This window comes from Abramis brama (genome assembly GCF_963993115.1).
Source record: "Abramis brama genome assembly, chromosome: 17".
Classification (NCBI taxonomy): domain Eukaryota; kingdom Metazoa; phylum Chordata; class Actinopteri; order Cypriniformes; family Leuciscidae; genus Abramis; species Abramis brama.
The window spans coordinates 20283360-20304911 of NC_139979.1; the positions used below are offsets into that span (position 1 = coordinate 20283360).

General features: G+C 39.8%; 1 protein-coding gene across 1 annotated transcript in view; it reads right to left on the reverse strand.

The window, feature by feature from the left end:
* Positions 1-13154: 13154 nt before the first annotated feature.
* The window catches only part of grin2db (glutamate receptor, ionotropic, N-methyl D-aspartate 2D, b), a 77287-nt gene continuing 68889 nt past the window's right edge, over positions 13155-21552 (reverse strand). Inside the window, exon 15 of the mRNA XM_084089507.1 lies at positions 13155-21550. Within this exon, the coding sequence (XP_083945633.1) occupies positions 18359-21550 (3192 nt within the window). The 3' untranslated portion in view covers positions 13155-18358. The remainder of the gene's footprint in view (positions 21551-21552) is intronic.

A 21552-nucleotide genomic window follows, 5' to 3' on the forward strand; every position in this document is an offset into this window, starting at 1 on the left:
AGAGAGAGGGAGAGAGAGAGAGAGAGAGAGAGAGAGAAATAGGCAGCAATTCATTTTTGAAATCTGGGTTACCCCTCTCTAGAGAGTAAAAAAAAGAGACAGATGATGGGAGGGTGAGGAAAGAGGACAGAGAGAGAGAAAGAGAGGGAGATGTTGGCCACCAGCTCTCTCATCCTCGGACAGCCAGTAGCTCCAGTACAGTAGGATGGAAAGCAAAGAAATCTGATCAGTGATCAATAATCCGCTTCAGTCTGTAAAGCTGCCAGTCTCGCTCTATAAAAGAGTTTGGACAGATGGGAGTCTTGGCAGTCATCATGCTCAACCATAAGGACTTTGAGGCCTTCACGACTGTTCCAGTGAACCGCTGAGAATGAGACAGGAAAATCAGTATTCCTGAAAAGAGTAACATAAAGCATTATACAGCAGATTTGTGAGACAATTTTAAATAAATAAATAAATAAATCTAACTATATATTTGATTATATATATATATATATATATATATATATATATATATATATATATATATATACATACATACAGCCAGGATGCATTGAATTGATCAAAAGTTAGGCTACATCATTGTTACAAATATCATTCTTTTTTTAAATAAATGCTGTTATTTTGAACCTTCTATTCAAAGAAATCTGAAAGAAAAGTATCACTGTTTCCACAAAAATACTAAGAAGCAAAACTGTTTTCAACATTGATAATAATAATAAATGTTTCTTGAGCAGAAAATCTGCATATTAGAATGATTTCTGAAGGATCATGTGACTGAAAACTAGTAATGATGAGTAATGATGCTGAAAATTCAGCTTGCATCACAAGAATAAAGAACGTTTAAAATATATTCAAATAGAAAACATAATTCTTTTAATTTTGTAATTTTAATTGTAATATTTCACAATATTACTGCTTTACTGTGTTTTTGATCAAATAAATGCAGCGTTGGTGAGCCAAAACATAAAAAATTATTTTAAAAACAGTAAAACATTAAAATGATCATTTTCATACAACAACAAAAAAGCATGGCAATCAATGGCTCAAAAGTTCACTTTTGCTCAGATAATTAAAAAATAAATATACAGTATTATGTGAGAATTTGAACCCAGGTCCCTAAACCCAGGCACACTAAACAAAAAACCACTAGAATAACACAATAACATGTCTTATCTCGCCTAGAGCAAAAGTGAGTCAGAAGTGCCCCCGGTGCCCCTGAAAACAAATACGTGCATGAGGCTCCTGCACACAGGTGGCTTTCTGTAGCACAGCTGCATCTGAAACCAGGTCACAGAGTGTGTGTGAGAGAGGGAGGAGGCAGACAAGATGGCCGGCAGACACTGACATTAAAAGAGGGAAGAAGACCAGAGGGAAGGGCGACAAGTGAGGGGTCCGGCCACAGCGCTGTTATATTGGGACGAGGGCGCAAGAAACGTAGTTAGGACATAACACTAACCCACTAACATCCAGAGAACAGGAGTGGGACAGAGTCCAAGAGGTGATGTGAAGAGAAGGAGAGGATGAGAGGAAGAGGGAGGGGAACGGGAGAGTGAGTAAAGGTTGAAGGTCTAATTATGTAAAATGTAGGTTATTAGTCTCCTGATGGGGACACTATGAGAAAATTAATTAACAATTATAATTAGCAAGATTGTTAGAGAGCAAAACGGTGTCATTGGACAGGTATGTGTATGGAGATTTAGAGGAGTGTGTGTGTGTGTGTGTTGCTGTCATTGAGAGCGAGGGTGTGTAGGTCAGCGTGGTTTATATCTTAATTTCAGATAGAGGCACATGCTGCAGCAATGATTTCAGAGCTTTAGTGTCTCATGCCTGCAGTGATGTATCAATGCCAGCTTCATGTCTCTGGTCATGCTGTAATGGAGAATAAGTCAGCTATATTATTGTATAATTCTTACGTTTAAAGGGAAAGTTCACCTTAAAATGAAAATTCAGTCATTAGATCCTCATGTCGTACAAAACCTGTGTGACTTTCTTCCTCTGTGGAACAGAAAAGGAGGATTTGGTGGAATTGTACTAGTCACTCTTTTCCATGCAATTACATTAAAAGGGTTTCAAGCTTCAAAAAAAGGTGAAAGCACCATAAAAGTATCATAAAAGAGACACGTCTTGTTCTAGCTCTCCTTGGGGCGTTTTATGATCAAATATGGTTTTGAGTTCGATTTTATCAATGAATCAGTTGGATCCAGTTCACAAAAGCAGTCAGAATGATTAATTCACAAATCAGACTGATCCAGCTCTCAAGTTCAACTCACTGACTCAATTTGTGTGTCACTGCAGTTAAAAGTTCACTGGAGGACATTGTCAGTGAATAACTCACAGCATGTTACTCACACAATGCTATGCTGAATATAGTAGACAAGCCGTATATATGCATGGACCACTTTTATGATATTTCTCTGGTGCTTTGGCACCCTTTTTGAAATTTGAAATCCCTAAATAATATGATAAGTAACAGTTTACAATCTCAAGCAGAATAGTTTTTGAACAGCTAAATGGAAGTGAGACCTTGACACAATCAAGTTACAATGGCCCGCTCCCGCTCTTACGTTGAGAATAAGGTGAATAGAAGACAGATAAATGGGTTTGGAAAGACAAGAGAGTGAGTAAATGAAGATAGAATTTTATTTCTGGGTGAACTATCCCTTTAATAATAGAAGATGCATTGCAACACTGGGCTTCTGTATGGTGTAATAAGAAATAAAAATGAATAAATGTGCTAAATAGAAGAATAAAAGGACAAAGTAGCGAACAAATGATTCGTGCAGACATAATGAAAAGGTGATGGAAAAGAGGACAAAATCATTTTCACCTCCAAACACGTAAAGAGCATTTCTGATGATGTGCATTGCCACAGTATGGCAGGCTTTCAGTATCATGTTACAAACGTGGCCATGAGGCAAATCGCAGAAATGCATCATGTTTAGCCTTTTCACACCTGTCATTTTTAAAGGGGAGCGTTTTATCATCACCTAGCTTTAAAAAAAAAACATCTAAACAATTCTGCTTAATAAGAATGAAACAAAACTTTTCATCTCAAAAGGGACATATACGGTACACAGCAACAGATTATGTATTTTTGCATTTACCACCAAATAGTTTTAAGCGAGGCCTGAATAGAGTTAGGGGCTTTTCACACAGAACAAGTTCCTTTTGATGTTACATACATACATATGTAAACCCGTTCCCTTTCGAGGGAACTCAACGCTGCGTAATGGAGTTGATGCTATGGGAATGTTCCCATAACGTTAATGCTACAACGCAGCGTTGAGTTCCCTCGAAAGGGAACCGGGGTACATATGTATGCATGTAACCTCAAAAGGAACTTTTTTGAAACTCAAAAGGAGACAAGATGTTTTTAAAAATGCTAAATGTGGGGAAGTGAAAAAAAAAAAAAAAAAAAAAAAACGAAAAAAAAAAAAAAAAACAAGAAACCGCAAGGTCTTTTTAATAGTTCAACTACTTTTAATTGCATTCCTGTAGTCATCAGTGGCTGTATTTGAAAAGACCCTTATACCCTCATTCGCTACTTTACCTCACTTATATATCACTTTGTAGGAGTGAATGAAAACGAGTGAACAAATTCAGACACCGAGTGTGACATAAGAAGGCACACTAGGGAAGGCGTACACTGCCTGTGACGCACATTTAGTCATCAGCACAGAATGTGCATAGCGTATGGCAAAGAACAATGTAAGGCACTTTGCACGTGCGCTTTGGATAGATTTTGCACTAATTTAGTTTGTCCACAAGGTGTCAACACTGAAAAAGGCCATCTCTCAGTCTGAAAAGAAACGGAGAAGATGGAACTAGAGTAAAAACAAACACAACAGTTGACGAGTGCTTGTGTGAGGGAATTAAAAGATACCAGCAACTGAGTTATTTTAAATGAGTACAAATACAATTTTATCGTAACCTTTGTTCACGCACGTGAAAAGTGACAACCCAGTACTTTGTTTTGGTAAGCCTTTTACTCTGCAAGCATGTCAAAAAATAAGCAGATCAGATTTCGCTCCCCTTCTGACGTAGAAAGGGGATCTTATTATAATATTACTTAATCTTAATCTGCACGTTTCACTGCGCTGCCATTTGGTTTTCGCTAGTGACAACAGTGTAACCAGTTCTAACGCAATGGCAAAAGCTTGAGCAAAGCATGCAAACTGTTCTGTCTTTGGCTGCTCAGAGGAGCACAGAACACTATTAGACCAAAAATGTCACAGCTCTCTTATAAAGAATTCAGGGAACTCTGTTAACTTGTGTAAAAGTTCAACATGACGGTACCAGGGCTGCCAACTCTCACGCATTGAGCGTGAGACTCACGCAATTGACACTTTTCACACGCTCTCACGCCACACATCCATTTTCTCATGCACAGAAAAATTGTGGAGCAAAGAGGTACTTTTAATATTAAACTAATTCTCAGCTCTTAGATTCTGTCAATTTTATTACGAAATTCAGACAAAAATACGTGACAGATCGCTGAGCGCCTCAGTTCAAGTGCATGTGAACCGATCATCTGTTACTTTTTTATTTAAAGATGCAGTACAACTTACCGAAAGTATACATAATATCGACCAATTAGTGTTTTTCAACCACGGAAAGAGGTCAATATAACAGCAGGAGAACAATTATGTCACATAACGTAACATTTACCTCAGGAAAGCCATTTAATGACCATAGCATGTTAATTGAATAGAAAAAATAGCTAGAGAGATTTTGCTGAGCACTATATTACATATTTATTATATTTTTACTTATGTCATTAAATAATTGTTATTATAACAAAAACTGCATTATATTTAATTTAATGTTATTTTTAACCTTTAATAATACCAGCAGATTGGGCCCTCTGTTTACAGCATTAGGTGAGATTATTTTTTTATATAAAATTTTAAATAAACATGTATCCAAATTAGTCAATATTGAATCAAAATCGGAATCAAATCACAAGAATGGAATTGAAATCGTGAAATTTTTGTCAAGCAATAATAAAAAGTGTATCCTATACCAGTCATTGTACAATGTAAACATTGTAACATGTTGTCACTAAACTTAATAAAATTATATTTAGTTACCAAATGTTTTGACAATCACAATTACACTTATTGTTATGCAATATTTGTTTTTACATACCCCCCCCCCCCCTCGCCAAAAAAAAAAATCTCACTCCAAGCTAAACTTAAAAGTTGACAGCCCTGCGGTACATGCAAGTCAATGAGATGAATCAATGTAACTTCACAACAACTGCATAAATGTATCCACTAATCATTCAGAAACGTCCAGGTGCGTCTAAAAGTTGCATCTCTTCCTGAGTCTCTCTGTAAGGCTTCACTACACTACTGGTTATTTCTGAGATTTTGGATGAGTGAGATTATTTGCGTGTTTTGTTATTGCTGGAGTATGGAAGCTCCTGTAAAGGATCGGCCAGAGGTGGGGAGCAGCAGCTCATTTGCATTTAAAGGGACACAAACAAAACGGTGCGTTTTTGATCACACCCCAAAAGCAGCAAATTTGACAAGCTATGATAAATTATCTGGGGGGTATTTTGAGTTGAAATTTCACAGACACATTCTGGGGACACCATAGATTGATATTATATAACTGTTTTTACATTTCACTGCTGGTTATATATTCTCTATATAACTGTGTATGTGACAAATAAAAATCTTGAATCTTGAATATTACATCTTGTGAAAAGGGGTATAATAAGTCACCTTTAAAGGTCCCATTGCATGGATTATTTTATTATTTTAGAATGTTTCCTGGGGTGCCCTTATAATGTTAGTATGTTTTTTAGATCAAAAGTTGTTATAATTTAGAAATAAAAGGCATATTTCCTGGCCTGATTTTAGCCTCTGATTTGAACGCTCTGTTTGAAGGGGCGTGTCTGCTGTGAGACTTCAGTGTAAACGCCCACTGCTGTGATTGGCTGACATGATTGCATATGAAAATATCTAGCATTACATGTGGAACTCTCTCAAAAACTTTTACTATTACAGCTATTATACGTTTTTACTATTACAGCTATCGAGATTAACGAATCGTGAGAAGTTTTTTAAGTATTTAGATCTATTCCCATCACATAAAATGTTGCAGTGATGAGCACTGAGCAGATGACAGCCTGTTGATCGCGTGAATGAAGATCTTATCATTGCAACGCAGTTTTTGCACTCTCACTAATGATTTCACCAATGCAAACATGAGGTAAGTACAGTAAGAGCTTTGTTGTGCAGCGTAACAGCGTCATTGATTTCATAACGAGTTTTGGCAAGTGTCCAGATAAACTCGCGCTGTGTGATTGACAGCTTGGGCGATTGGAAAGGGAATTTCTTGGATCGCTTTCTGTATATATATTAATCACAGTTTAAGTAAGATTATTTTCATCCTACTAAGAGAAACGACGTGAATTTGATCGTTTAGTCACTGGCTTGATTTACTGATACATAAACAGTATTGAACGACTTGGAGAGAAAGATTATCTGTCTGAACTTGAACAATTACACATCAGAAATTCACATAACCCACTGGTTCTTCGGAGGCTCGGATAAAGGAACTAAAACAATACCTTTGTGTTCATTTGTACATCCCAAACACTGAGCAGCTGCCATGCTTTGCTCGTTTGCAAGCCAATTAAGCCATTATGTCTCTCGAGGAAAAACCAATATCGCGCTCGCGCAGCTCATTTTCTCATGGGCGGGCCAAATTCTTTTTGCGGGCAAAGAAGAGAAAGGGGAGGTGACCTTTCCCCTAATGATGACATAAGGGGAAGATTTCTAGATTCGCCCGTCTGAGCTTTCATTTTCTCAAAAATACCCAGGGCTTGGTTTACACCCATCAAAACGTCTAGCCACTGGGGGACCATAGGCAGGCTAGGGAAACTCATATTAAGGTTAAAAAACCTCATAAAGTGAAATTTTCATGCAATGGGACCTTTAATGTCAATGTGTTATGAACAGAAAGCAAGCAGAGAGCACTACCATTACAGAGCTGTCCTCACTTCATTGACCTCACAGTGAATCTCTTATTTATTGTGTTTACAGTGTTGGTTATAATTAGAGGATTTGTGAGACTGTGACTGAACAAAAAAAAATTCTATTTTGGATTCTTACCCATTTAAAATGTAGAGGTAATAATAATAATAAAGATTAGCTTCTCAGATTCTCTCTTTTCATCAGTTCTTAAGTTTATTTGCTTAAGAATGTTTTTCTTTATGCATTTTGGCTTTTTTTTTTTCATACTCTGAGTATGAATACAGCAAGACAAACTATTAATCCTTTTTTTTTTTTTTACTTTTTTTTTCATGTTCAGTGACACTTAAATAAATAGAACAACTATTAAAGGACTAGTAAGACTTAGCAAGATAATAAACTGTAAATACTCACTAAACTACACATTGTCCTGAGTAGGCCTAAATAAAAGTCTTACGATCCAAGTTGGAATTTGTGGCTCTTTGCATTTTATGTTGTTTACAATGCGGCCCTCTTGGCCTCCAAACTTGAGTACCCCTGCTCTAATGACTAGCCACTGAGTTTACATCGGTAGACTTGTTATTGGGGGGAATTATGGGATTGAATAAGTGCACTCAATAATGTCCACTGTGGTTTCAGACACCACTACAAATGGATGTTCCCTCAAGCAGTGCGCTATATAAGGGTCGGGGAAAGTGTTTTTGAACAAAATGGTTCAATGAATCACTCAAGAGTTTTTGAATGATTAGGCTATAAATATATGCCCAGTTTAACACACAAGGCTGTCTTAACTGAAAGCAACTTGCACTGACATACCTTAAAAATATGTCGGTGCCATTGTTTTTTTCTCAAAATGCATGTTTTTTTTTTTTTTTTCTAAAGCACGTTTATAAAAGCTACTTAAATGTCCTAATTTAACTAAGGCCTGCCTAATCCTGGCTTAATCTAATCCCAGGCCATATACTACTAGATTATAATTTATTAATAGAATAATAATATTCATTACTAAAAAAATACAGACTTTATTTTTAAAAACGGAATTTATATATATATATATATATGTATAAACTGAATTTTGTTATATACATATATTTATTTATTTTGTTTCTTTGTTTCATTTTGGTAGAGTGCAGCTGAAATTACAAGAGCAGCGGTCATGCTGTGGACACAGGGAGGAATATTTCACAGCGCTATCTCTGCCTGCTTTACAATGCCCCGCTCGTGCTCGTAAAAATGAACTATGGCAATGCTGAGTGGAAATACATTACCGCCATAAAGCACTCTACCACGCCCGCAGTACTCTGGGAACACACCTCTCTCACACAGAACAAGAGAGAGAGACTGTTTTGTCGCTGATTAGTTGCTAAAAAAGAGAAAGACCGTGATAAAATGGAACAAAGGCAATAGTCACTGACTATCTGGAGGCTTGTTAGGAACAGAGGGAAGGTAGTTCAGAGTTGGAGATATCCACAACTCAAATACCTTTAGAAAACCCATCAAATTCTTCACTACCTCTTTGGGGCCATAGCAGTGTTAAAATGACTATGTTACACAAAAAAGAACAAAAAAGACAAAGAAAGTTTCTACATACAGATCTGTGTTAGATCAAGACACAATTTCAAGAGTAAACACCCCAATACACACAAAACCAGTATATTTAATTCATCAATGTAAATTATTATAAAATAACCCTCACATATTCACATTGTTATTAGCCAATATTTCCATTTGCTGACTGAACCTTTTTGATGACTGCAAAAGACTCCTATATAAGCCCCAGCATTTCACAGCTAATTTCTTCCTCTTCGTTTTCCTGATAAAGTTTGAGGCAGTTTAAATCCTGAGAGCGCTGATAACAGAGGCACTTTTGCTTCAGGCACAAAAGCAGTCTTAAACTAACCTGAAACATGGCAGCCTATTTTACGAAAAAGCACTGCATTCATTAAATCATCAGTGATTCACTGACACCTCCTGTGTGACTTTTGACAGATATGAGGATGATGAGGCTGTCTAAATGAGTCTGAGGAATGGCAGGAGGATATTAATAACTTCCTTTTTACAGATTTTCCTTAAATCTTTTGCAGGGTTTCTGTAGTGATTCTCATCTGTAAGGTTTTCATCAATGTGCAGATTGAAATCTGAGAAGTACACTTAATTTGATGTGAGTAGCTATATGTTTTCCTGTGAAAAGATTAAATGGGCTGATTATATATTTTTTTGTAGTCCCCCCCCCACCCCCACCCCACCCCCACCCAAAATATCTTAATTTGTGTTCCGAAGATGAACGAAGGTCTTACAGGTTTGGAATGACATGACATCATTGTGCTGGGTTCATTTTTTGGGTGATGACACTGTGAACATAACTATGGTGCCTCTAAAGGGACATGGTGAAGGAAAAATATATGAGATGGGAGAAAAAAAAAGATATATATCAATGCTTTTGTGCACGTTTTGCGTTCACCAGACACTTTGTGTTTGCTCAAAAAAACCTATGCATTCCTCAAAGAAACTTTGCGGTCACTCGCAAGACCTTTTCGTTCTCCACGGGGAAACGCAAAACTGACCGAACGCGAAAGCATTGAAATATATTTTTTCCTCTCCTCTCATATTTTTTATATGTCCATGTCCCTTTAGGGGCTCCGTACATAACATATATGTTATGCTTCATTGAATTCTTTTCTTTTTCTGCATTCACCCTCTACAGTAAACACACTCTATTCAGAACCTTGTTTTCCATCATATTTCCATGATATACATTTCATATTTTCTAAGTTTGAGGTTGGCTGCTTGGCAAGGTCCAGTAAGCTCCTTGCTGGTAGATTCTCCTGCCAAAAAGCATCTATCTCTATTGACGTTCAAAAATTGCAGTGTATTATGTAAACATTTAATTATATTATAGCTATTTAGTCAGTGCCCATTTTCTTTGAAATGATCTTAAAAGCATGAAATGGGCTTATGTTTATCCCTGTCTGCTGCCTTTGGCGTCACAGCTTATGGACAGACGGGATAGTCTTTAGTAAAAGGTTTTGATACTGTGGCATCAGTCAATCAGCATAGCCATTACGTCATTTTCCTGTGGTTTTACAACTCAGGTGACTGGCTCAAAAACTTGACACGCAATAGTAACTTAAGACCCCCCTTGATTATTTCATTCATGCAATGTGATCCACTCTGTACTTTAACCAAACACAGACAGACAAACAAGCGTTTAGACAAACAGCAAGAAGCCAAACGCACACATAGCAAAGCCCGCAGCTTTCTTTATTTCCAGCTCGTTGATCTTAACTGCAGGGTGGATGCGTTAGGAACTCTCAGACGCTGATGAAATTTGGCCATCCCAGTTGAGTGCACTGTCTGGCCAACTAATCACTCTAATTAGCTTAATTACTCAATTAGCTACTCAGGTATAACAAGTTGCAGCATGTATTACCCCTCAAGAATCCAGATAAATGAAGGTCAAAAGAGTAAAGATCTATCCTTTTCAGTGGTAATAAACCACAAGCTGCGTAACATTTGGAAATTCACATCTATCATGGTAACACTGATCTGAATAAATATCTCTTCCAAATAACGGGGATTAATTGTTCAAAGGGAAGCTATATTGAACTGGCAGCTATGTGGTCAGAAACCATAAAATGCTAAACAAATTATGCAGCTTTTTTCCCCCGGTAATTATTTTCTGTGACACCACTGTTCAACGACACCACATTAATGGCTTTGAGAGCTTTGTACACAGCTTATGATTTACACTTATGAAATATTTGTTTACAGAGAGATAAAGGTAGATTCAAAAGATTATAACATCAAAGTGCATCTCTCTCTCTCTCTTTACTGTACAAAGCAGAGTTTATACTGGCCACAAGCCATCAGCTTATTAGTCCTGACATTGCACTAATGAAGAGGAAAAATTCTGCATCTATACCATCCCCAGACTTCTTTTTTTCTGCCTCTCTCTCTCTCACACAAGACGACCAGAATCTGACCAATTACATGAATCTATTACAGCAAAATGAAAACATCCAAATGTGCTTGTGTCTGGTCTTGCTTTTCCTACTTTCAAATGAAATTAGACACAAATTACATTTCAGAAACATTGCTTCTGGAAACCAAAAGACACCAGCAGATAGCATCTGCTTTCCCACAGAAAACTACTCAACTGTGCCATCTCATAATGATCACATTTAAATTAAACATATGCATCGGTTATTATAAACTTTTCATTTTCATTCACTTTAAAAGAGGATTTTAACTATTTAAGAGCCGAGAGCCTATTTCAGGTGCATACTGAATGGCACAAAGCAGCTGCAGAGGATCCAAAGGCCTTTGAACTGACAAAAATAACTGGGAAAAACAAGCGACTTTAATCGTCTCTGCACCATGTGCAGCATTCGCTCGCAATGGTTTTATCTATAAAAGCAGCAGCAAAGTCCTGCAAGATAAATTGACATTAATGCTAATGTCAATAATGATGGGAGACGAGCGCTATGTCATGTGAAGTTGGAGTATGCCCCTGTGAATTCTGGGTAATTTGTCGCTCGGTCCCAGCACAGTAATATGCACGTGAAAAAAGTAGATCTGACATGATTTGCTTTGTGGATGAAAATATGCTCTCTATCTCTCTCTCTCTGTCTTTCCCCTGGTCTTGCATTTTTCTTTTTTTTTATTGAGAGATCAAGTCGATGCGCTGGTGCAGCCTGCGGCACGCTGGGCTAATGATGAAAGAGAGAGCATTGCTGCTTCTATCATATATGAGAGTGTGTGCAAGCCTCAAATCCAGCTACTAACACTCGCTCGCTCGCGCACACGTGCGGTGTTAATCTGAGCATTGATGCTATAGTGAGAGGATAAGTGAGGACTCAGATTCTGCTGTGCCGTGGCAGAACTCTTCGTACTCTTGCGGCTTTTGAGTGACATAAACACGGCTCAGTGTTGATCGATGTGCAGACATCAGCACACCCCAGAGATGGATCATCTGCAGCCGCTGAAAACACTCCCAAGACGAGGCTGAAAGCTCTCCACCATCACAGCGATAACACTAGATATAGTGAAGTTCAGCTATCTCACTCACACAGCATATGCATAAAACACAAGATATCCGGCAATCTCTTTCTCACCCCAGTGGGCACACATACACACGCCACGCGGCTCCAGGGTAAGCGAGGACGGGGAGAGTAAGAGCTGATTTCCAACAGCAGAGGTTATTATTTGGCTATCATATGCTTGTATTTCAAGAATGTTTTTTTTGGGGATAGTTCACCCATAAATGAAAATTCTGTATGACTTCCATACTTCTGCGCAACACAGAAGATATTTTGAAGAATGTTGGTAACAATTTTAGTTACAATTGACTTCCATTGTATGCACAACATTGATACATTCTTCAAAATAATCTTCGATTTCAAACACAGCCCTAGATGCAGGAAAAAAAATGTTGTCTCGAGTCATGTGACTGAATAATTTGCTTATAAAAAGACCCCAGTGACTAATTTCCATTTCCTTATTTATTTTAAGCCAATTTCTCTGTAAGTGATGATTTTGCTTGAACAAATGCAACAAAATGCTGCCTTAACTTGTTGTTTTTTCAACACTCCAATGTTTTTCATTAAATGTGAACCTTGCATAGTAACATGTAATAATAAAGATACTGAAAATATTATATTAATAATCTAACTACCCATTTATCTATCTAGACTAAGTTCAGTTTAAAAAAAAAGAGAAATTGATTTAAGACAGAAACACACAAATACGAATACAGTATTGCACTTAATTCATTAATATGTTAAAGCATTGATAATGAAATTGTGCAATACTGTGTGCAGTGTATTTGTCATTTTAACTGGCAAGAGAGGAAGATCACAGCTCATCAGGCTCATGACTGTGTACAGAGATGTTGGCTTATATAAGGTCAGGTCTGGTCTTCAAAGATCAAAGCTCAGAACACATCGCTCAAAGGAATAGAGAGGGGGGAGGTTCAGAGAAACGCGTACCAAGGAACTGAAGAAAGTTCTTACCATGATAGAAGAGAATTTACTTCATCACCCTCACAGGCATGTGTGGAAGGCAAAACACACATTCTCACCCGCACAGACAAACACATAAACATGCCTTCCCACGTTCACACACACAAATACAGTTACAGGACAAATAAGCAAAGGCAATGAGTATTTTAAAGAGTATTCTTTATGAAGCAATTCTTAGCACTGACCCCTTCAAACCCCTTCCCAAGACATGATGTCGAAACCAAACAAACTCTGATTGGTGGATGAATTCTGTCTGGACTGTACAGTGAAAAGGCAATAAACATCCTCAACTGCTGCCTGTCACACACATACACACTCACACTGCCTTTAGTTACAGTGCAGTTTACACAATGCCACATCAATCATTTAAATAAAATAGTGAGAAAGTAAAAAAAAAAACTCCAGAAAATTTTCACAATAAAAAAGATTTGCTAGAAAAAAGAAAAAAATCTTAAGACAGAATAATTTCTAGCTGTTAAGACTAAAGTAAAACAGTAATTACTCCTTTTCTTTCTGCATTTTGAATGGGAGATGGGATTATATGATTGTGATGTGACATGAAGGACCCTGTTTAAATATGGGTTTCACAACATGTAAGAGCTCATTAATTGCATGACAAAGCAAAAATATAGTGAATTTCCAGCCTTGAATCTCAGACATTATTGTTAGTGTTCAGCTGCAGCTTGCGGAATAAGGGTAGGCTAAGTAAAACATGTAGTGGTCTATCACAGGGGCTGACCTGCTTTCACACAAACACACACTGATCTCTGCTCAGCTGTGATCAAGAGGGAAGAGCTGCGCTTTTATCCGTCGAGCTGACTGTCAAGTAATGCCTCACATCATGGTGCCAACAGCTACCTGGAGCAACTCTGAGTCTCAAGCTCCTGAGGGAGAAAGAGAACCAGAGACAGTTCTAGAACACCTGCAGGATTTGTGCTATCCTTGAAGCTGCAGGGAGTGTGAGTATGTATGTCTGTCCTGAGTGAGTGAATTATGCATTATAGCAGGCCGACGAGTGTGAGGAAACAGTTGAAAAAAAAATCTGATTCAAAAAGAGGAAAAAGGAGATGGATAGAGACTTTGTATTGGTGTATATATAAATGCTGTATGCGCACACACTCTTTCTCACGTACAATCACCACATAAATAATGAAACGCCTACAAAGCAACTGTATGCAGTACAAACCTGCACATAATCTGTCTCTTTCTCTTCCTCATTCACTCACTACAGAGCTTAAATTCATTGTGACACTCACTTGGCAAGTCCAGATGGAATCTGAAGACCTTTTAAATGTTAACTGGGGAAAATCGGCAGAAAGGATTTATATGTGATACAGTGTGTTAAATGGAACTTAAACAGAGTTCTAAAAATATATTGGTAGCTGAAAGCTTAATCAATAAGCCCAAATATTTAATACAATACCGTTCAAAAGTTTGGATCAGTAAATTTAGGTTTAATTTGAATATATATTTTAAAAAAATTCCTGTGATGGTAAAGCTTAATTTTCAGCATCATTACTCCAGTCTTTAGTGTCACATGACCCTTCAGATATCATTCTAATATGCTGATTTGGAGCTAAAGAAACTTTCTTCTCAATATCAATGTTGATAATATTTCTATGAATACTGTGATACATTTTTTTTTTCAGGATTATTTGATGAACATCAAAAGAACAACATTTATTTAAAATTATTTTTTGTAACATTATGAATGCCTTTACTGCCACTTTGGATCAGTTTAATACATCCTTGCTGAAGAAAAGTATTAAAATCTGACTCCAAACTTTTGAACGGAATACTGATAGCAAATGAGATGCACAGACAGATTACGCATAATGCATCAGTGTGGTTGCATCAGTGTAGAAAAAAGACACTAGTCTTTTCTCTCCTGTTCTGATACTCAGACATACAAACAAACAGCCAAACTGAATCTAAAGCAGCTGACCAGCCCTTAATAACTTTAATTTCCCAGCCAAATATTGACCACCATGGACAATTCTACCAACAATATCCAACCCTTGTACTTTGTCTATTTCACAATCAGATCACAAGTCTAAACTGACAAAGGGAAGCCTTTAGCGAGTGTTTGTTTGGAGATGGGATGACATATATATTGCCTACCGTACCTCCTAATCAAAATGAGTCAGTACGCCAACATTATGTTAGTTACACACATTACCCATCAGGCATCTATAGTCAGCACAGTAACAGTGAGTTGTGTACAGTACAGCCCAGACTCTCACTACAGTGTCATGGTCATCAGGTACAACTCTTCAGTCATTTATCAATTACATCATAACTTTAATTGATCATTATCTTCAATAATCAATTGATAGGAGCAGGAACACAGTAGCTACTGGTCTCTGTTTTTTTTTTTTTTTTTTCTTGTTTTGTTTTTTGCTAACTGAGAGAACATACAGAGGGATAAACAGAGATTAAAAATATCTAAAAAAGGAAAATGCCAGAGGTACATTGTTTAAGTTGCCTAATCAATGGTGTTGTGGAAAAAATATTTGAAAACTACAAAATAAGAAGAAATCAGTAGTTATTATTAGACTGATGGACTGATGGGTGGCTGAATGGATGGATGGAATACTAACTGGCTAGATCGACAGTTGGAATGGCAGAATATCAAAAGGACAGACAGCGATGAGGGCAAAGAGCTAAAACACAAATGATATGAAAGCTATTTAGGTAGTATCAGAGTAATTGTGAAGATCTGCTATAAATAAAAAAAGATGGACAGAAGGATGGATGGATGGATGAAAGGATATTAGACTTGTTTTTTTTTTCTTCTTCACAGGCACTAATGTTTTCACAGTCATATAGGAGGAATCAAAATTCAAAAATGTCTCCAGAGTCTAGAATTGCTACAAAGCTAAAACATTTAAAACTATTTCTACCACTTCCTCCAAGTATATCAAACTTAACTCATTATATATATATATACCTGTCTGTATATATATGTATATATTTATTTGTACATATATATATATTTTGTATAGATAAATTATATGATGGCAATGAAAACTGAATACAATGGGCAATAAAATATCTATGTCAATTCACAGCATAACATGATACATTCTCAAAAACATAGTATATAGAGATAATATTTCTTTTTTGTTCTCAAGAAAAAGCTACATGGGAATTATAAGTCTGTTCTGTACATGCAGTCACAGAATTCTGTGTTAGCGCCTTCTAACTCAGTAAGGGTCAATGACAGATCAAGTGTACTCATGGCACACTATATTAATTCAATCATTCTACATCCATCTTCCTGCCCCTCCCCCTTCCATGCCGGGTGCGGTGGACTTTCCGCTGACGCACCCGTATTCCCGGCATTGGAAGAAACGCTGACCGAGGGGATTAAGTGGCTGTGTGTGATTCAAATTACACAACACGCAATTCAATACCTGAGCTTGTTATTTCTTGACTCATGCGATGACAGGTGGGTCTTTAAAATGTGAAAAAGCCCTAAATTTTATTGTAGTTGATGACGAACCTTCCCCAGGGGGTCTTGTTTAAATGAACAAGATATGAAAGGGAGACAAACATCACTTATATCAAATAAAGGGCAATCAAATCTGTTGATCTGTGACGACATGTACAAGCCCTCTATGCCCCCCAGAATAAAAGTGTAATTGTCACTTCTTGTGATGAGTAACTGTATCCAGAATGCTACAAAATCTACCGCATGTCTACTTTTTGCTAAATCATTTCAAAGCTACATTCAACTACAACACGGGCAAATAAGCGGTGCCTGACGTCAAATAGGTATTCAGAAACCGAATCTCTGTATGATTGACATCAATACTCTAGCCAAAATAAATGGTGTAGGATGCTTTTGGTTAAAAATCGATAAGAAATGTTTGTCCTTGACTCTTCATTATCATATGTTAACATTTGCACTGACAAGAGCCAGCAACTTGTGCTTTATTATATGCAACTCTGCACTGGAAGTAGGCTTGACTTGATAATGCACAATCAGTGACAACAACAGCCTCAGCTTTTTTAAACATTGCCCTTAACCATCCTAGAAACACAGCAAGCTGTCAGTTCGAAACCTAATGATTAAGGAACAAAACAAGCATGATCCACTCTTGGTCCACCATTTATAATTGTTAACATACGGTTTTTAATATTATGTAGCCATCTAGTGCCAATCATAAATATTGCAACCCATCATCATATGATGAAAGACAAGTATTGCTTGTATGCAAAGAAAGGACCATCACTTTGGGCAGTGCCGTGGATCTAGTTGTGACAATTTGAAAATTCTGTTATCAAAAGAAATAACTCATTAAAAATTGCCTTCACATCTATAATCCCACTATTTAACATCAGACACAGCTGGTTTACCCTTTTGTTAAAATACGACCACAGTGAGAGCAATAAACAGCATTAAAGAAAAGGAAACCTGAAAGGAAAAAAAAAAAAAAAATACAGAAAAAATTGCTACATTTTTGTTTTGTTTGTGTTCTTATTGTTTATCTTTTGAAGTCTGTCTCTTTAGAACATAAAGTCATCCCTATTTGATGTCAAAGTGACACCATGGCATTGGAGTTCTGATAGGACAACAAGAGTTCTGATGAGTGAAATGGCTCCATGTAGATTCTGATTATCTTTAAATCAGAAATACAGAAAGAGTGACAGTTTACTCTTTGTTAACTTTGAGGTCAAATTTCAATTAATAATTTTCCAGCATGGCCTTAAAAGAGGAAGCCAAACAGGTACTGATGCCATAACATCACTGTTGCAAGTGTCAAAAAAAGAAAGAAAAAGAAAAGAAAAAAGAAAGAAAAAAGGGTATTTCTGTATCTATGAGCATCAGGTTGCCATGGAGACAATTTTTCAGTCAGTGGGTTGATGCTGATCATCTGAGACTCTCCAAGACTGCATTCAGATTGAATATATATTAATTTTTAGTCATCTGTAAATAAACTGAATAGCCAGTTTCAGCCACAGCAGTATTTGTTGTCTGTCACATGTTGTATGTGGACGATCCAAAAATGTCTTTTCCTTGTTTGAGGGAGTGTATATGTGTAAACATGACATCATTACTCACAGAAATATCCCAGACATTTGCTATCCACTGTTCTCATTGGAGGAGAGGAGCACAGAGGACATCATAATACTCAGCTCAGACCGGAGATGGAGCACGGCTGGAGTATCCATAGTGACCGCGGCATAATTTGTTGAGCCTTTCCCTGCTTTGACTGCTGTATCTTTGCTGCTCTGGTCACTGTCGTGGACGTTTTCCTCGTCTTGGTGCGGCGCATGTATGTGCATCACACTCCAGCTGCGCTTCACAGTAGAGCTCACACACACGCGCAGCAGCGAAGCCCCGTGTCATACTTCACTCTCTAGGCTGGAGAAATGGGCAGAACCACGGCGTGAGCATAAGCTCTTGGCTTTGAGTGGCAGGTGTGGGGAGTAGAATCGTCTTGGCTGGGGCACAGACCGAAGTCTCTGGTACTGAAGCTTAGCACTGGCGGTGGCTGCTTGGGAGGAGCCGGAAGCAGCCCCAGGGGAAAGCACAGGTGGAGGGGACATGGATGCAGAGGATGGAGGTGGAGGAATGGGCATGGGTAGGGAGTTGGGAGCAGAAGGAACAGATAATGAGGGTAGGAGTGGCTGAGGTGAGGAGGGTGATGCCTGGGGTATGTGTTCTGAGAGCTGGGCTTGCTGGGAACTTAGGTTGGACTGGCTTCCGGATTTGGATTTATCAGGATTAGGGGGAGCTTTGGGCCGAGAGCTTCCACTGAAGCTGTGGCAGTGAGGAAGCAGATCCTCCTGACTATGGGACTGAGCACTGCTGTGTTTGTGGTGTATGTGGGGCCTACCGTGCCCATACTGTGTACACGTACATGATGCTGCATCTTGCATTCTATCCCGAGACCTCTGACCTTTGCTTTTTGGCCCACTGCGGCTACGCTTCTCACCCTTCATCTGTAATTTGTCCACTGACCAATAGCGTCGCGGTGGTGGAAGGGAGGTGGGAGGGGGTGGCCACTGTGAACCCAGCCCTCCACTGCCTCCACCAGAACCCCATCCAATCCCTGGACCTGAAGCCCAGAAATCACCTGCCACACCCCACCCTTCAGCCCGACCCAAAATGGAATCATCTCTACTATTGACACTTCCACCTTTCTCTCGAGCAGGGTATGTTCCAAAAAACCAGCCCCCACCCCCAATTCCGCTGGCTCCACCTACACCAGTTCCTTCCCAGTACCTCTCAAAACGGCCAAACTCTCCTGAGGACCCCTCATCAGAAAAGCTTTCCTCTGCTCTTATTCTGTCCCTCTCTGACTCAGACACTGCTCCTCTCCCTGCACGCTGCACTCTCTCCTCTATTCTCTCCCTCTCTCGTTCTCTCTCTCTCTCTTCTTCTTCCCCTTCCTCCTCCTCGTCCTCAGAGTCCCACTCATGGAGGGACAGGCCTTCTCTTGTGTTAACTCGCCCCCTTTCATAGTGGAGAAGCAGTGGCTTGCGCTCTCCTACTCTCCCTTCTGCCTCTCTCTCTACCCCACTACTCCTCCGTCTCTTGGACGAGGAGAGGAGCGTATGTAAAGAGGAGGGAGGGGAGGGTCCGGAGGCCTCAGTGCCACCTGCTTCTCCTCCACTGACCCAGAATTTGACTGAAGAGGGGAGTTTGTTGAGGTTGGGATAGCGTTTACTGGATGGTCGATGTTGTGAATGGGAGCTTTTGGGTCTTCTCTCCCTTCCTCTACCCCCCCCACTCTCGTCCTCTCTATCGTCCCCCTCGTCCTCACCACCATCTCTCCTCCCACGTTCTCTCTCTCCCTCCCAAGCTGAAAGACTGCCTTTGTCCACAAATGCGCTGCGGTATTGAGTGGAAAATGATGAGTACTCTCCTTCTCTATCCCCATCCCCTTCTCCATCTCTCTCTGCCTCAGCATCACCCTCCTCTGGCTCTGACCGCTTACCGGAAGACACTTTCTTCTTTTTTTTTGTTTTCATCGCCTTCTTTTTCTTCTTTTTCACCTTGCGACGCTTCCTTTCTCTTTCTCTTTCCCTTTCACGCTCCTCCCTCTTTTTCCGTTTTTTGTTTTTCTTCCTCTTTTTCTTTTTCTCTTTGTCTCTCTCTTTCCTACGTTTCTTCTCTCTTTTCCTTTCTGTGTCTCCCTGGGCTCCACTACTCCTCTCTCTGTCCCTCTCTCTCTCTGCCCACCCTGCCCACCATTCCTGGAGCTGTGCTAACTGACTGCCACCCCTCTCTCTTTCTCTGTCCTTCTTATGCTCCCTGTCTCCAAAGGTGCCCCATGGTTTACGTGGGGGTATAGGAGGAGGAGGTCCATGAGTGAGAGATCTAGGGGAAAGGATAGACCGTTCTCTGTCCCTGGTTCTGTTGTGGCCCTGCAGAAGACTAGATTCTTCAGTCAGCTCATCCAAATCCTCCTCATCCTCTTCCTCACCTTCTCTATCTCGGGTGCTGCGAGATGATGCTGTGGAAGTGGATGAAGGAGAGGTGGAACGTGAGGATGTGGCTGACGAAGTGGTTGAGGAGCTGGTAGTGGATGAGGAGGATGATGTGGAGGTGTAGGGGAGTGAGGGAGATGGTGATGGAGGAGTGTAGGATGGGGAATGTGTGACTGGCACAGGGATGGGGAGAGGAGGAGAGGGTCTCGGTCTTCGACTCGCTTCCCTGCCTCCACCTCTCCGGCCCAGTGGCAGGATGTTTTCATACAGTGGGCCACCAGGTTCTTTGGGCTTTTTTGGTCGCCGCTTCCTCCAGAAGGATGAAGGGAGAGGGGGAGAGGGGTGCTGCAGCGGGGGGTTAGGTGTCAGCGGGGCTGGGGCCTGGCTTTTAGGAGGAAGCCTTGGAGTTCCCAGAGATTTAACCCCTCTACCCTGACCCCCTCCACCAGTACCCACTCCCACCTTCTTCCCCATGCCATGGTCCATGCCCTTCTCCTGATAGAAAGCCACACTAGTTGGTGGGGGTTGTTGGTGGGCTCTGGGGACAGTTTTTGGAGTTTGAGAACCTGTCTGTTGTTCCAGACATGTCCCAAGTCCCTCCGGATCAATAGGTCCATAGTAGCGCTTATATCCATCTAGACCACTACCCGTACCTCCACCACTTGCCCAGGTAGGTGCCACCTTTTGGGGTAAGGGCCCTGTTTCTGCTAGGGCTCCTCTCACACCCATGGAGGTGGTGGCACTAGCGGTTTTGGGTAATCTCCAGCGGTCCACAACCGCCAGTCTGCGATCTGGCCGGGGTAAGAAAGTAGTGCATGGGAGCGGAGCTCCTATAAGTTGAGTATTTGCAGGACCCAGGGCTGCTCCAGAATGAACAATTGTGGGAGGGGAACCAGGAAGAGGTGTTTTGTAAGACTGAGGAGGTTGAGGCTGTTGTGGTTGCTGCTGCTGCACCATGGCGATGGCTGGATTGGATACAGCTGAAGTGACCACATGTGAGGAAGAAGCAGGAATCATGGCAGTGTGATGGTGGCCAGGAACTGTGACTTTAACCCCACCTTGTGCAGTTTCATCTTCAAAACTGCAGCAGCTATACATTCCCT